This window comes from Parasteatoda tepidariorum, chromosome 6 (genome assembly GCF_982258835.1).
Source record: "Parasteatoda tepidariorum strain Cologne lab strain chromosome 6, Ptep-v5.0, whole genome shotgun sequence".
In the NCBI taxonomy this organism is placed as follows: domain Eukaryota; kingdom Metazoa; phylum Arthropoda; class Arachnida; order Araneae; family Theridiidae; genus Parasteatoda; species Parasteatoda tepidariorum.
The window spans coordinates 62,285,809-62,300,832 of record NC_141760.1 but is presented as its reverse complement, the minus strand read 5'-3'; the positions used below and the strand labels follow the sequence as shown (position 1 = coordinate 62,300,832).

Genomic DNA, 15,024 nt, shown 5'->3' with positions numbered 1-15,024 from the left:
ATATATATATACATATATATATATATATATATATATATACATATATATATATATATATATATATATATATATATATATATATATATATATATATATATATATATACATATATATATATATATATATATATATATATATATATATATATATATATATATATATATATATATATATATATATATATATATATATATATATATATATATATATATATATATATATATATATATATATATATATATATATATATATATATATGTATTCGAAAAAACTTATAAAAATTTGAGGTGTTGAACTTCATTAATCAAACACTGAAAAGCTTCGAAAACAAAGCAATTTTTATTTTTGTCAGTCGAAGGAAATGTTATTTTACAACCGAGAGAAAGAAGCAGTATTGCCTGAAACAGAAGAAAGTGTTCTTAAATCGGATAAGGTACATTTCCCTGAGGATTGCAAGGCTTTAAAAGCAATTCCATTCAACCAATTCTTGCATTTGGAAGATTGAAAACGACTGCTGTGATGGAGCGTAGGTATTTCTTTAGCCCCGAGACACAAATTTTGTCAACTGTAAAAGATACTTTTGATTCGTTCAAAATCACAGATAGCTAATCTCAGTTTCAAACGTAAGAAAAAAATGGCTAAAAAATGTAAATAAATAAACATAACGCATTGTAATAAATAAACATTTAAATTAAAATAAGATAAAATAGTAAATACATTACTATAATTATTTTTAGGAATGAAAAATAATAAACAAATTTAAAATAACTAACCAACATATATCATGAGATATTATTAATCTGAATGATCGATAATAGAAGTCGCTGTTTTCGAATATTTTCACTTTTTATCAATTCCTATTTCCTTCCTCGTTTAGTAACTAGCGAAATGTTTTTTTTTTCTTTCTTTTTCTAAATTTTGTTTTTGTCACACCCAAGTAAGAAATAATACTTATTTATTTTGTTATTCTCTAATAAATAGGTAAGGTGCAATTATTAAAAATAATCATTTGCTGTTTGAGAAACTCATAAACGCTTAATTATCATTTTTATATTTATTGAAAGCCCAATTTTTACAGGTATGTATAGTTATTAAGAAATTACTAATAAACACTTTAATTTTATTTATTTTAAATTCAAAAAGAAAAAAATATTGGTCGGACTACCTGCTTTTGCTGAGTTAAGGCAGTTTTGCATTAAAGCAATCAGAATACTATTAGTTAGGTTTACACTTTTGGCCTCTATGAAAATATGTAAATTTGATAGTTGTTAGAGCAATCCTTTTCAGGTCATTCTATGCAAAACCTATTTCCCTTTTCCTATGAATGAGGATAATATTTTGTAAACCAAATATTAACATTCTGATTTAATAAAAATAATTTTGCTTTGAAAAATTCATTTTATTTTCGTCTTTACTAAATACCTTTTAGTATATTGAACGAATTTCGTTTAATACAATTTCGTTTGGAACAAAAATGTTTTTGTGTCGGATGTTTTTCCTTAAATAATATTAAAAATAGACTTTTCTACCCGTGTTTTGAGATATCGCATTACGTTCGTGTTAACCGGTGCAGTTATTTGATGCGTTTGAAATTAATTTTTTTTTAGAATTATTTGAAATATAAATATTGATAAAAGTTTCAAAACTGCATTACTGAAAAATTCATAAGCTGTTTAAACTAATGCAAAACATTTAAAATTATATTAGTAAAAAGAAATGTTGAAAGATTAATTAAGATCGAGCGGTACACGAAATTGTTCTGTACGTACAGGGTACATGTATGTGGCAAGAAGAAGGTTGACTTTTTGTCGACTGGAGGTTGATTTTCTTTTAAAGGCTTTTTGAAATAAATAATCGCAACAATGAAGAACAGGGCAGTAAGTTACGAGCTGTGTCGCCATCTATAAAATTGCTATGGAACTATTAAATGAAACTAAAAATCAGTATAAGGATATAGAGCAAGAAAAAATTTTGCATCTAAAGTTGTATTCATTTAAAAATTATAACTCATAATATTTTTGTTTGTTTTTCTACATTATGAGCTTATTGTTTTTAACGTTATTAATAATTGTTCAAGACTGATTTATGTGTTTTCTTTTTTAATGCTGTAAAGAGGCTTCTTTAATATTAATGTATTCCAAATTGAACTTATCAATTATAACTAAAATATTGAGTCTGAAAAGTTTAATTTAAAATTAAATAGCATTTTTAAAGGCAGAAACAATAAAAAAAAGCATGAAAAATTTAAATTTAATTTTTTTTACATGAGGTAAACCACCTTTACCTCTTTTTAACCTCAAATTCGAATTCATGGAATTTAAGAGCTTTTTAAATGACATTTTATTTCAGTTTTTAAAGCTATAACACATTCGACATCAATCGAGTGCAGCCAGTATAGTGATAATTAACAATATATTCTGATATTTAAAGAAAAACATATAGAAAAGTAATAGCTTAGTACTACTATTTTGTAGTTTAAAAGTAAACATTCACATATATAATTTCCTTAATTCTTATTTTTCACCAGTAAACAAAAAGTTATAAAAAAACTTATTTTAATAAAAATAAATTCTACACTGACACGATCTTTTTCCATTGACATGAGCAAATTTTGATTTTATTAATTAAAAATATAATTGACTATCAATTTCATTACACTTGAGCACGTTATCATTGGTAAAGAATCATAGGCAAAATATATAACAACGAATCATTAGCGTTTTCAGAAAGTTTGAAACTGAACAAGGCTAAATGAGCATGAGGAAATACTGTAAATTCCTTATGTAGAACTTTAAATTTTTCTATTCTCTATTCTTCTTATTTTCTTTAAATTTTTAAATTTTTCTTTAAATTTTTCTTTTTTTAAATTTTTCTTTAAATTTTGACCAGCTCGTTACACAGGAAATCAATTGATATTCTTGTGAAAAAATTACTTTATAGTTCTCATATTCGTAAGAACACTTTGAAAAATTCTTCTGAGCTATAATTATGCAACGTGCAATAACGATGACAATTTAAAACACATATTTAAATACAGTTAAAAATAAGTGAATACATCGTTATTAATTACATATTTACTTAAATGCACAGTTACTGTAATGTTGTAATTAATGTTGTAATTCAAAGATGTTTCTTTTTTAAATTTAGTTGTCATTCTTAATGGAGTACAAATCAATCTGAATCTCCTGATTCTGTGGAGTTTTATTAATAAAATTTACTTTATTTAATTATTTACATTACAGTCGAACCTCGGTCTATCATTTCCGCATCCGTCGTTTTTCCGTATGTATTGCTTAATTTAATGGTCCAGGCACATGTATTTAAAAATAAATATATTTAATCATCTTTCTCGTGCCTTATAAATGTAATCGCAGTAAAAATGCAATTTTTCTACATTATTTTTTTTTACATTTATTTAAATTTTATTATTTAAATCAATAACTTCTTTATTCTTATCATTATTTTTTTGAGGTTATTACTTGGTATATTTTGTTGATCCGCATTCGTGTCGTTTTTTCGTACCTATCGTTCGCAATGAGTGCTACCATGAGAAACGATTGATCGAGATTTAACTGTAGTGTTCCCTGTATTATTTTTGTGTGTATTGTTTTTATTTCCTTGGGTTAAAAAAAATTTAGTAGTTTAGAAAACTCATTTTTTATAACGTAACAGTTAAAATATCATGGGCAAATAAAACGTATTAAACAAATTTTGGTAATTCACTACTTTTAGAATCTATTATTTCATTTCTCTCGATGAAACATCCAATAGGCCCTAAAAAGGATAGTTTTCTTCCTTAATTCATAAATATTTCGTTGTTTGTATGCATGTTATTTTAAATTAAAATAGAAAGATGTCTCCCAATTAATTGCATATTTCTCCCAACTAATTATTCGCTTGTAATATTCTTACTCGGGTAAAAAAAAATTGCAGTAAATAAATAAGCGTAGCGATTACTTACCCCTAATTACGATAACGTTTTTAATCTATGGGTTTTGCAAAATTTCTTACTTTTGTTCACTCAGGTTCGCATTGACTCTTGAGCACATATCAGATGCTGACACAAGCGATTTTAAGCTGTGCGTGTGCAGTTTTTTCAAATCTCATGTACCGGAGACTACGAAATGATACGTAAAACTGCGAAGTGTCTCCTTCTCGCTCCCGGGAAAATAACTGTTTGAAGTTTTGCCCTCTATTTCTCGTTCCTGTGATATTCCCGGGCTGGAGTATTCAGTAGTAACGCGCCAATAAGAATAAAACTAATTCATTTCTTTTGCCCGGAAAACATTTTATTTCTCATTTTACACACTAGATGGAAGTACCAGGATATTTTTAAGGTAATTCTAGATAGTTTTTTTTAAACTAGATGTCAGCACTAATCAAATACATGTATAATATACGTGTATAAAAAATAAGCATTTTATGATCGTTTTCTTGAAAATTAACCTATCGTTAAGGGATTTTAATGCTTTCGTATAAAACATGAACTCAGGAATTGCACATTTTGCTTTTAAAACTTTCATTATTATTATTCAAATTTTATTATTTTAGTGCTCAAAATAATGCCAGTGCTTTATATTTTTCTGTTTCAACAAATGTAAATATAAACAGTATAGTTTGCAGATAAAATTTTATTTATACAAATTATGGACATTCTTTCATGAAAATACATTAGGATGAGGTGAGAGGGTAGAGCTTCCAACAACAATATACAACAACACGTCGATATAGTTTTCTATAATTGGATCAGGACCAGCCCGAATACTTTTTGATTGTTAGAGATGTGTCTCCAGGAACTCCTGCAAGAGAAAAATAAAAGAATCAGATAGGATGGTTCCTACAGAAAGACATCTCCAACAATCAAAATGTATTGAGGAAATCAATTCAAAATAGGCAATCATTATTAGCATAATTTATATGATAAGATGGCTAACAGCAGAACAACTATTGAATTCCACTTGCAACAAATTGTTTTGGTGTATTTTCTGAATGATGTCTGAAATTTTGAAACTGACTTTCGCTGCGTGTGTTTGGTAAATTTAAAATAAGTACGATGTTTTTTTTTTCTGTAAGTTTTCAAAAAAATCAATTTTAAAAAGTTTTTATAAAGTTTATTTTTTCAATAAGCTATAGAGCTAAAGAATTAAAAAATGCGAAAATTCCATTTTTACAAAACCTGACAAGTTCTGGCATTTGGTACGCTTGATATATTTGGTACCGTAAAATTTTGAAAAGATTTTCCTTAACTTTTAAATAATAGAGCTTTAACAAAACTACGTTAGATTTTATCTTAAATTTTACGAATTTCAGAAGGCTACGTCGATACTTTAAAAAATAGCTAAATAAAAAGAAAAAAAACTGTCCTTTTATGCAGTTAGCATACCAAACTGTAGCCAAAATCAGTGTGAAGAAAAATAAGTATTTTTTGTCAAATCGCAAACGGTAAGAAAAACTGCTAATTTGTTATGAAAATTGTTTTTTATAAAGGTGAATTTTTTAATAAACTATAGAGCTAAATAATTATAAAATGCGAAAATTTTATTTTAACAAAACCTGGTAAGTTCTGGCATTTGGTAAGCTTGGTATATTTGGGATTATAAAATTTTGAAAATAATTAAAGTGGCAATATTAAGCAAAATTTCAGGGTAAACATTAATTTATCATCAAACACTTTCATATTTCTTTTGATATTGATGAAATGAGTAAACTCAAATTCATGGAGCATTTTCCAGAATGTAATTTGTTCCAATTTTTGTTCAAAATGGAATTACATACGCTTTTTAGTACGACTAATAATTTTATAAGATTTTTGATAATTTATTAACTATATTCGTGATCGTTGCAGTAATATTAGCACTAATTTGAAAAATTTTGTGTTAGGAAAAATTTTAAAATTATATTAATTTCTTTTCAGCTAAAAAGACGTGTATATAAGATGCTGTAAATTGGAGAAAATATCGTATTTAAGACACATCTTCTTTAATTTTATACTTTCGAATTTTACAAAATTCAAAAGTATGCAAAATTCTAAAATTAAAAGTATAAGATTTTTTTTTTCAAATCAATCTTTTTAAAAACCAACCCCTTCCAAATAATAAGTTATTGCTAACAAGAAGTACTTATGACCATTTGAAGTATATTTTCAAAATAAATTTATGATTTAGATAATAATAGGAAACACCTTATGTCGTTTCAATTTAAATATCAACAAAAAACATATTTAAAACTTGTAAATTTCTTTCATTTCTACAAGGAATCAAAAACATAGTTTAACACATAATATTGTTCCCCACACAAAAGCTTGGTAAATATTAGAAAACTATTTATTTACTTTCAGCATTTGTTTTACGATAAAACAACGCACATTTAAACAATATTTTCGAAAGAAGCTAAACGCAGTCTATTTCATCACCCAGGTATTGGTAAATCCTTCCCTATGTGGGAATAGAGAGCATTAAAACCATCTGGATATGGTGAAACCATTTTCTAAAGAGAGAACTTATTGTTTGACTAAGTGTGAAAATGAAATTTCTGTAGATCAATTGTACTATTGTTAAAGGGGAAAACAATTCCATGAAATTCCTTCAAAACAATCTAGTCGAATTGTTATAATTTCTTGTTTCTTTCGGATGCTCAAGAGAGCTTTGTTTGATTAGTTTTAAACAGTAACTACTATTTATTATAATTTACATTAGCTTAAAATCTTTTAATTACAGAAAAATGTTTTTGAATTTACATTAGTTCTTGATGTTTTATTTGAGCTTTAAAATTTAGGACAATTGTCACCTACAAATGTATTTTCAGGTAGTGTTAGTAACAAAAGTTCTATCCATATACAAATATCATTACTAAATATGCAAGTATTATAGCTACATATGCATGTATTATAATTATTGACATTGACTTATTTATTCTCTTTCTGTATTTCTTTTTATATTTCATGTCCTTTGCTATTTTGCAAGAATTTGTCATTTTTCTATGACGTTTGAAATAAAAGAAATGCATTATAATTGATATTTTCAGAAACATTTGCTTTTTCTAAATTCATGTAGAATATTTCCCTATAATAATACATTATTTATAAAGTTATTATGCTTTGCACTAAGTGCCGGTATTTTTTTACCGTAAAATCCACTTTTAAAGGAACATGTAAATGAACAAATAATCTGATATACCGTATTTTTTTCAGTAATAATTACAGGGAAATCATCATTTTAATCAATTTACTGAAGATGTCCATTTTAACTCCATGTCCACTTTAGTCCACTTTTTAAACTTTTTATACTGTGAAGTAGGATGATTAATTATTATTTAAATTTTCTTACGGAATTCAATTGTTTTTTATTTAGTATTATTTATGCAAAATTAAAGGACACATTAAAAGAAGAATAAAAAATGCAATAATGCAAATAATTTGATTATTGTCTCTTTTTATAATATAGAAAACTAAAAGGATGTTCTTAGAGCTGTGATGAACTACATATCACGAAATTCAAACTTAATAGGTGCAGTTTATCTGAAAGCATTGGCGTATTGTTTAACATCTTCAGTTTTTAAGAAAATACAAAAGGAAAAGATAGGTATCTCCATTAGGTTGGATATTATAGCTGATAATATCATTAAAAGAATATGTTAAGACTTATTTTGAAAACAATAAAATTTATAGATAAATGACAATCTTTAGGGTAAAATTGATTCAATCCACTAAAAAACAAAGAACAAATTTAATTATTTTGCAAACATTTTTCTGTTGTCTCTGCACATTCTAGGACTTATTCCCTTGAACTCATAACACCATTGGATATTTATTTACATTGTTCTAATCCATTGTGAAAAATAAATAAAATATTTCATTAAAGTTAAAATAATTAACTTGCAATGAAACATTAGTTATATTAAAGATATATTGGTAAGTTTTAATACTTCGCAGTTTTTTTTATTTCAAAAATATACGGATTTTTTCCTTTTTTTCCATTTATTATTTCACGAGATATTGTCTTTTACACTTTATTTAAGATGGTAAATTAGTATCCGCTTTCACTTTTTCCCGTCATTTCTACTTAAGCATTTCCGAATAAGGGTGTATAAAAATTTATACCATTTAATAAGGATACTATTTAAATAAAAATGCCTCGACACATCATACGAAGTCTTGCATATTCGTATTGCAAAGTCTTAATTATTGTAACATTATTGTATTGTAAATAAATAAATTCGAAAAGTGCATCCCAGCTTATCTCGATTGGCTTCCAGTAAGTTTATTAAGCATGAAAAATAAAACGTTTCAACACTTTTAAAGATTACGAATTTTAGCAAAACGTCATTTTTCATTTATTTACTTGCGATAATGCGATACGTCGTTACATTCTAATTTACCATGGAACGAAGATTAAAATTATGCAAGAGAGATAATGAGATATTAATTAAGCTTGTCATATCTTACAGATGAAGAGGAAACATTAATACTTACAGGTCTTGGTTTTAGCCATACAGTTTTTATTAAAACCTTAATGAGATAGAAACTATTTACAGTAAATGCGATCTTTCTCGGTTTTCTGTTTTTTTCTTCTCTACTTTGATCTCAAGTACATAGCTTAGAATCTCTCTAATTCCCTAATTCTTCATGATATATCGTGACGAATGATTATAGAAGATGTTCATTTAAGTAGCATAACTTTTTAGTGCAATCCTTATACTAATAACATTAAGAAGAATCATAGATGAAATATTCATAAGTCTTCCGGTAGGAATGATGATTTTAAACTATGATTAAAGAAAATTATTTAATTGTATATCCATGCAATATGTATATTTTTCCTAAATATTTTCTAGAAACGTAAAACGTATTAAATATGTCAAAAATGTTTTAAAATAATACATAAAAACTAATGTTGCTCAATACTTAATTACTATAAATATATATAGTTTCTCCTATCTAATTTTCGTCACAATTTCAATTATTTTTTTACTCTAAAGAATACTTTAAATTGCGTTCAAAATATAAGAATAAAGGAAGTAAAAATAACTTATCCAATAATATTTGAAGAAGTATAACTCAATGGAATTTAAAAGAAAGAAATAAAACAATTTTCTATAAAGCTATAAATTTAAGAGTTCAAAAACATTATCTGTTTTTGATTCAACAACGTTAGCACTGTGGTCATACTGATCCCACTGTTCAAGGGACTTTACTCCATTAGCAGAATCAATGGAAAAATCTTCTTCAACCATCCAACAGAATTCGAAATTCCACAGTTTTACAATAAAATATAAATTTTTGTTATTCATTTCTTCTCTGGTCGACTTATACACCTCATATACTAGTAATTTTCGATCTCGTAATCAATTATAAGAAATCAGAGGTTGACTTATGCAGCGGTGATAATATTTCTAAATTTTTCACTTTAGATTATTGTATAGATGTAAGCTTGGGCGACATTACTATTATATCAAAAAGAGCAAATTTTTTTGAATAGAACTGTTAGGTTGTAAAAATGATGTTATATCTTTTAGAAATTGATTTTTTTTTAGTTTAACTCATTCAACAATAACCTTTTTAATTTATTTTAAAATTTTACTTTTTTCATTTTTTTCTCTTTTATTATTATGTTTGTATTTTAAAAGAGACAATAAATAATGAAAGGATTTCATTTCAAGCATTTCAGAGAAGTTTTAAGATTTATTACGTTTTAATTGCGTTACATAAACTGCAAGTATATTGAATCTATAATTCAAGATAAAAAGCATAGAAAAAAAAAGAAAGAGTATTTAGTAGTATGCAATTTATTTGAGAGGTGCTTATTAAAAATAAAAAAAAGAACAATTCGAAAATAGAAAACAAAATATACCCTCGTAATTTACTCAGATGATTATATCCACAAAAATAGCAATTTTAAATATTGCATTAATGTAGCTAAAGCAAAATATATTTATACAAATATGTTAGGAGCACCAAAAAAGGGAATTAATATTTGAATTCCTCGACAAATTAATAATGCTTCATAATCATTACGATATTATTAATTTTAATTCCTTTGGTTTAAAAAAGAAGAAAACATCAATTTTTTTTTACATAAATGAAATTTTAATGTTTCAAAAAGCATTTATTTAAACTATTTTTATTTAAAAAATAAAATTAAAAGAATTTGCAGTATTATTTACTTATGAAAGCAAATCGACATACTATTGCAAAATTTGATCACTGAATAATATTTTTGCCTTCTATAAATGCAATTCGTACAAATCCCTGGCAATCAAATAATAAAATTAGTTCGGTGAATTTTTATTAATAATTTGAACTTATATTACTAACCAACACCATATTACAAAATTTACTTAAATGATTAGTATTATTAAATTAATATTAATAGTTTACATAAAATCATTGATTTAAATGGTGCACTTAAAATTCGAACATTTATGAAGTGCACATTTTGAGTTACACATGATAATATATTATTACTTTGTGTAAATCCAGCTTACGGGCCAATCCATGGTAACGGACAAATTAAATACGGTTCTCTTCAGTATGAACGTGCTTGAAAAATGCATCTCCCCTATTTCGCTTTAATTTCCTATTTCTTTTAAACCGGCAATAGTTACGAAAATAATTATAAACTGTTTTTGTAAGTTATTTTTAAGTACATGATATCTTGCTCCTTGCTCGCTTTGCATGATTTTATTTGTTTTATTATATTTTTATATTTTATTAAATTATGTATTTTATTATATTTTTATATTTTATTAAATTATTTGCTTTATTATATTTATTTATATGTTTTTCTGGATTTTTTGTGATATTTTTAGCTGATAAAATCATATTTACGAAACTCTCTCTTTAGAGCTCCTGAGGCAATTATATTTATACATACATTATATTATTATATTATATATATACATATATATGTATGTATATATATATATATATATATATATATATATATATATATATATATATATATATATATATATATATATATATATATATATATATATATATATACTAACTAACTAACTCAGTGGCGCGACAGCCCATTAAGAGGGCCAAGGCCGACTGTGCCCATCTCAGTTTTCTTGACCTTGGGCTCTGGGGTGCAGGAGCATATGTTCCGGTCAGGTGGTCAGCCGAACGCGGTACCCCCAGTGTTAGTTCCCAAGCATGCTTGGTACTCATTTTATCGACCCACTGAAAGGATGAAAGGCTGAGTCGGCCTTGCCCGGCCCAAGGATCGAACCAAGGACCTGTGGCACGACAGCGCGAAGCGCTACCGCTCAGCCACCGGGCGTATATATATATATGTATATATAATGTATATATATATATGTATATATATATATATATATATATATATATATATATATATATATATATATATATATATATATATATATATATATATATATATATATATATATATATATATATATATATATATATATATATATATATATATATATATATATATATATATATATATATATATATATATATATATATATATATATATATATATATATATATATATATATATATATATATATATATATATATATATATATATATATATATATATATATATATATATATATATATATATATATATATATATATATATATATATATATATATATATATATATATATATATATATATATATATATACAAAATTTGGAATTTCAACCTCTTTAATTTTGTAGAATCTTAGTCTTTTATAATTAAAAGATGAATGCAAAACCTTTTCTAAAAGGTACTCATTTTGAGCATTGCATACATTTTATTTAGCATACATAAATTAGCACACATTTGAGTTGGATAAAATATATTAAATTGCAGTCGGTAGTGGTCACAATTAAAGAAAAAGTGACGAAAACTACATTTTCTAAATATTTTAAGAAAAATAAATTTAGATCTAAGGTTTGAATGTCTTAAATTTGTATTTTTTAAAAATTAAATAATTAGTCATGAAATTTATCAAAAGTGTTATTACGATATAAACAATTACAATCATTTACCTCTTTGTGAACTGGAAGCCATCGCAAGGGATTTTCTTGCTGGTGACGAATAATACGAAGACTTTCCACCGTATGCATCGTGATCTTTTAAACTTTTCTGCGGAAATTCGCTTAGAACCATGTGTTCGCTGTTTCTAACTTTTCTGCTATCTAACAATAAAAGAAAATGTTCTTATTGTAATTTCCCCGGTAGATAGTTGCTAGATATTAACTCACAAAAGAGAATTAATTTTTGAACTCTAAATCTTTTCTAATAAATTATTAAGTAATTAATATATTTTTAGGACATTAAAGTTATTATATGAATATTATATAATATTTATTACATAAATATTATATAAATATTTTTATTATATCAATAATTATTTTATTTATAAATATTTATTTTATTTATAAATATTTATATTATTTATAAATATTTATTTTACTTATAAATATTTATTTTATTTATAAATATTTATTTTATTTATAAATATTTATTTTATTTATAAATATTTATTTTATTTATAAATATTTATTTTATTTATAGATATTTTTATTTTTAAACTAATTCCGTCGTGTCTTAATCCTATTTTCAACAGATCTTTGAAGTTTTTATGGATTGCAGTTAATGTTTTTAAACTCATACTAACATCATATTTAACCACATTTTTGAATTAGGTTTTAAATGTGACAAATTTCATTCGAATTAATTTAATCCAATGAATAAAATTAAACTCATACTTACTTAATTATTAAAATTATTAATAGTGGACAACATATTTAAGATTCAACTATAATCAGGAAAGCTTAATTAAATTAATTATAATAATTTAAAATTCGAAGAAAAATTTAAAATTTGTAAAATAAATTGATTTTAAAACTTTGTGTAAATATTATCTTCCGATTGAAGCAGTGTTAACCATTAAGAGCAGAATTTTTTACTTTATATGTTTCTCATACTTCTTTTCATTAGTTGTATTAGCTTGGGACAAAATAAGCAAACAGTATTTGAATAATTTATATTTATGAAATATAGCATAAAATACCGTAGTCTTTTTCTGCGTTAAAAATAAAATCTCAATTACAAGCAATAATTTTTCGATTTTTTACTTATTTGCAGTTACATAGTTCTAATATAAACCATTATTCATCAATGAAATTTATAAAATCAAGTGTTGATAAATTTTTTAATATAAATAAATAAAAAAATATATATTTATTTATAACTTCTAAGAAATATTTATTGAATTTGCACTTCTGTGCAATTATTTAGATCTAGGATAAACAATTATTCATCATTGAAATTTCTTTAATTTATAAAATCAATTGTTGACAAATTTTTGAGTAAATAAAAAGACATTAAAACTTCACTTTCCGGAATTCATATTTCAGTACAAGTATAATTAACATAGTTACTTTAGTATAAGTTATCTTAACTATTAGAATTTTTTTAATTAAATATATATATATATATATATATATATATATATATATATATATATATATATATATATATATATATATATATATATATATATATATATATATATATATATATATATATATATATATATATATATATATATATATATATATCATTAAGACTTTGAGACTTCAATTAATACATATTATTAAATAATTTCTCATCATAAACAAGCATAAATTAAAATAAATTATATTAGTTTTTATTATTTGTTTTTAAGTAACGTTTTCATCATAAAATAAATTGAAACGGATAGTTATGTTCTGTAGAAAATTTAATTTTATAACTTCATGGAATTACAATGATATTAGATTCTTCTCTATGTTTTGACTTTAATAATTTGATTAATTCGTGTGAAATAAAGTTATTTTGATTATGAATTGTTATGCACAAAATTTTGAATGGTGACATGGATTTGTGGATTTTACTTGGTGTCACTTAGTGCCAGTAGATGTCGCCATCTCATAGGTGTCCTAAACTTTTTGCAAGAACCCAATGAGAAAGAATGAGCCAAAGCTCAGCTATAAACAAAATTTACTTAATATAATAGCATAAAACTTATCAAGCATATCGAAATGCAAAAGAGTATACCTTTAATAAGCATTAAATACTATTATTTGTACACTACATTTGAAAAATCATTCTGTTTTTCTTCTTTAAATCAAATAAACTTGTACTCTTTAAAAAAAATTCTTTACATGAAATATTATACAAGGAATTAATTTTAGTGACTCGACTTTGTGAGGTGTTTTCCAAATGTAAAATCTGTAATCTACTCAGATGACGATTTTTCATTTTTTGTAATTTCAGCGTAGATAAGCAAATTTTATTGAAAACAAATTTTGTATTATAAATAAACAATTTAAGCTACTAGAATAGTTAGATCATGGTTAGATTATTCCGAATTTAACATCAGTGCTTTACTCGGTAAGGTATTAATTTTGTCATTTCCATTTAAATCTCGATACAAATAAGGTAATTTTATTCATATCTAGTTCTTTTATGCAAGTAATTAATATTATCATCTCGATTAGTTGTAGACATCGGTCTTCTGAGTTTAATATCAGAGCTTTTTCTTAATAACATACTAATTAATTATCAAGCAAACAATATTAAATATCAAAGCCTAGTCGTCTGCATTTGAAATTCTAACTTTTACAATTAAAATATTTAAATGAAAACAGTTCTGCAGTATTATCGGAACTCAAACATAAAAAAAATGCAGAGGAAATATGTAGATATTGGGGCAACAACGATTTCTAAGAACGTTATTTTTAGAACACACATCACAGAACAATACACAATTAAAAGATTTTCACTCTAATGTGAGTATATATAAATATGCAACATCTTTTTTTTTCATTGTGCGGCAAGATGGCAACGGTCACTGTAAAGGTTTCGACAACAGCAGAAAGCTTAACTACTGTTAAATTGATGAGTTTGTCGCCTTAGCTTATTATTTTCAATTGAATTTATGAAGTTCACTTTAATCGTTTGGTTATTTGTTTTATTTTAATTCTATATAATGTTCAGAAGTAAATTGTTCA

General features: G+C 24.4%; 1 protein-coding gene across 2 annotated transcripts in view; it reads right to left on the bottom strand.

The window, feature by feature from the left end:
- Nucleotides 1-15,024, bottom strand: part of LOC107439444 (cell adhesion molecule Dscam1) — a 201,388-nt gene that overhangs the window by 22,726 nt on the left and 163,638 nt on the right. Inside the window, exons 24-25 of one of the 2 annotated variants that reach the window (XM_043043124.3) lie at nt 12,013-12,162; nt 4,617-4,799 (exon numbers count right to left, since the gene is read on the bottom strand). In XM_043043124.3, the coding sequence (XP_042899058.2) occupies nt 4,747-4,799; nt 12,013-12,162 (203 nt within the window). In that variant the 3' untranslated portion in view covers nt 4,617-4,746. Of the gene's footprint in view, nt 1-4,616; nt 4,800-12,012; nt 12,163-15,024 lie in introns of those variants that run through there. The other variant, XM_087165949.1, reaches the window with a different exon arrangement.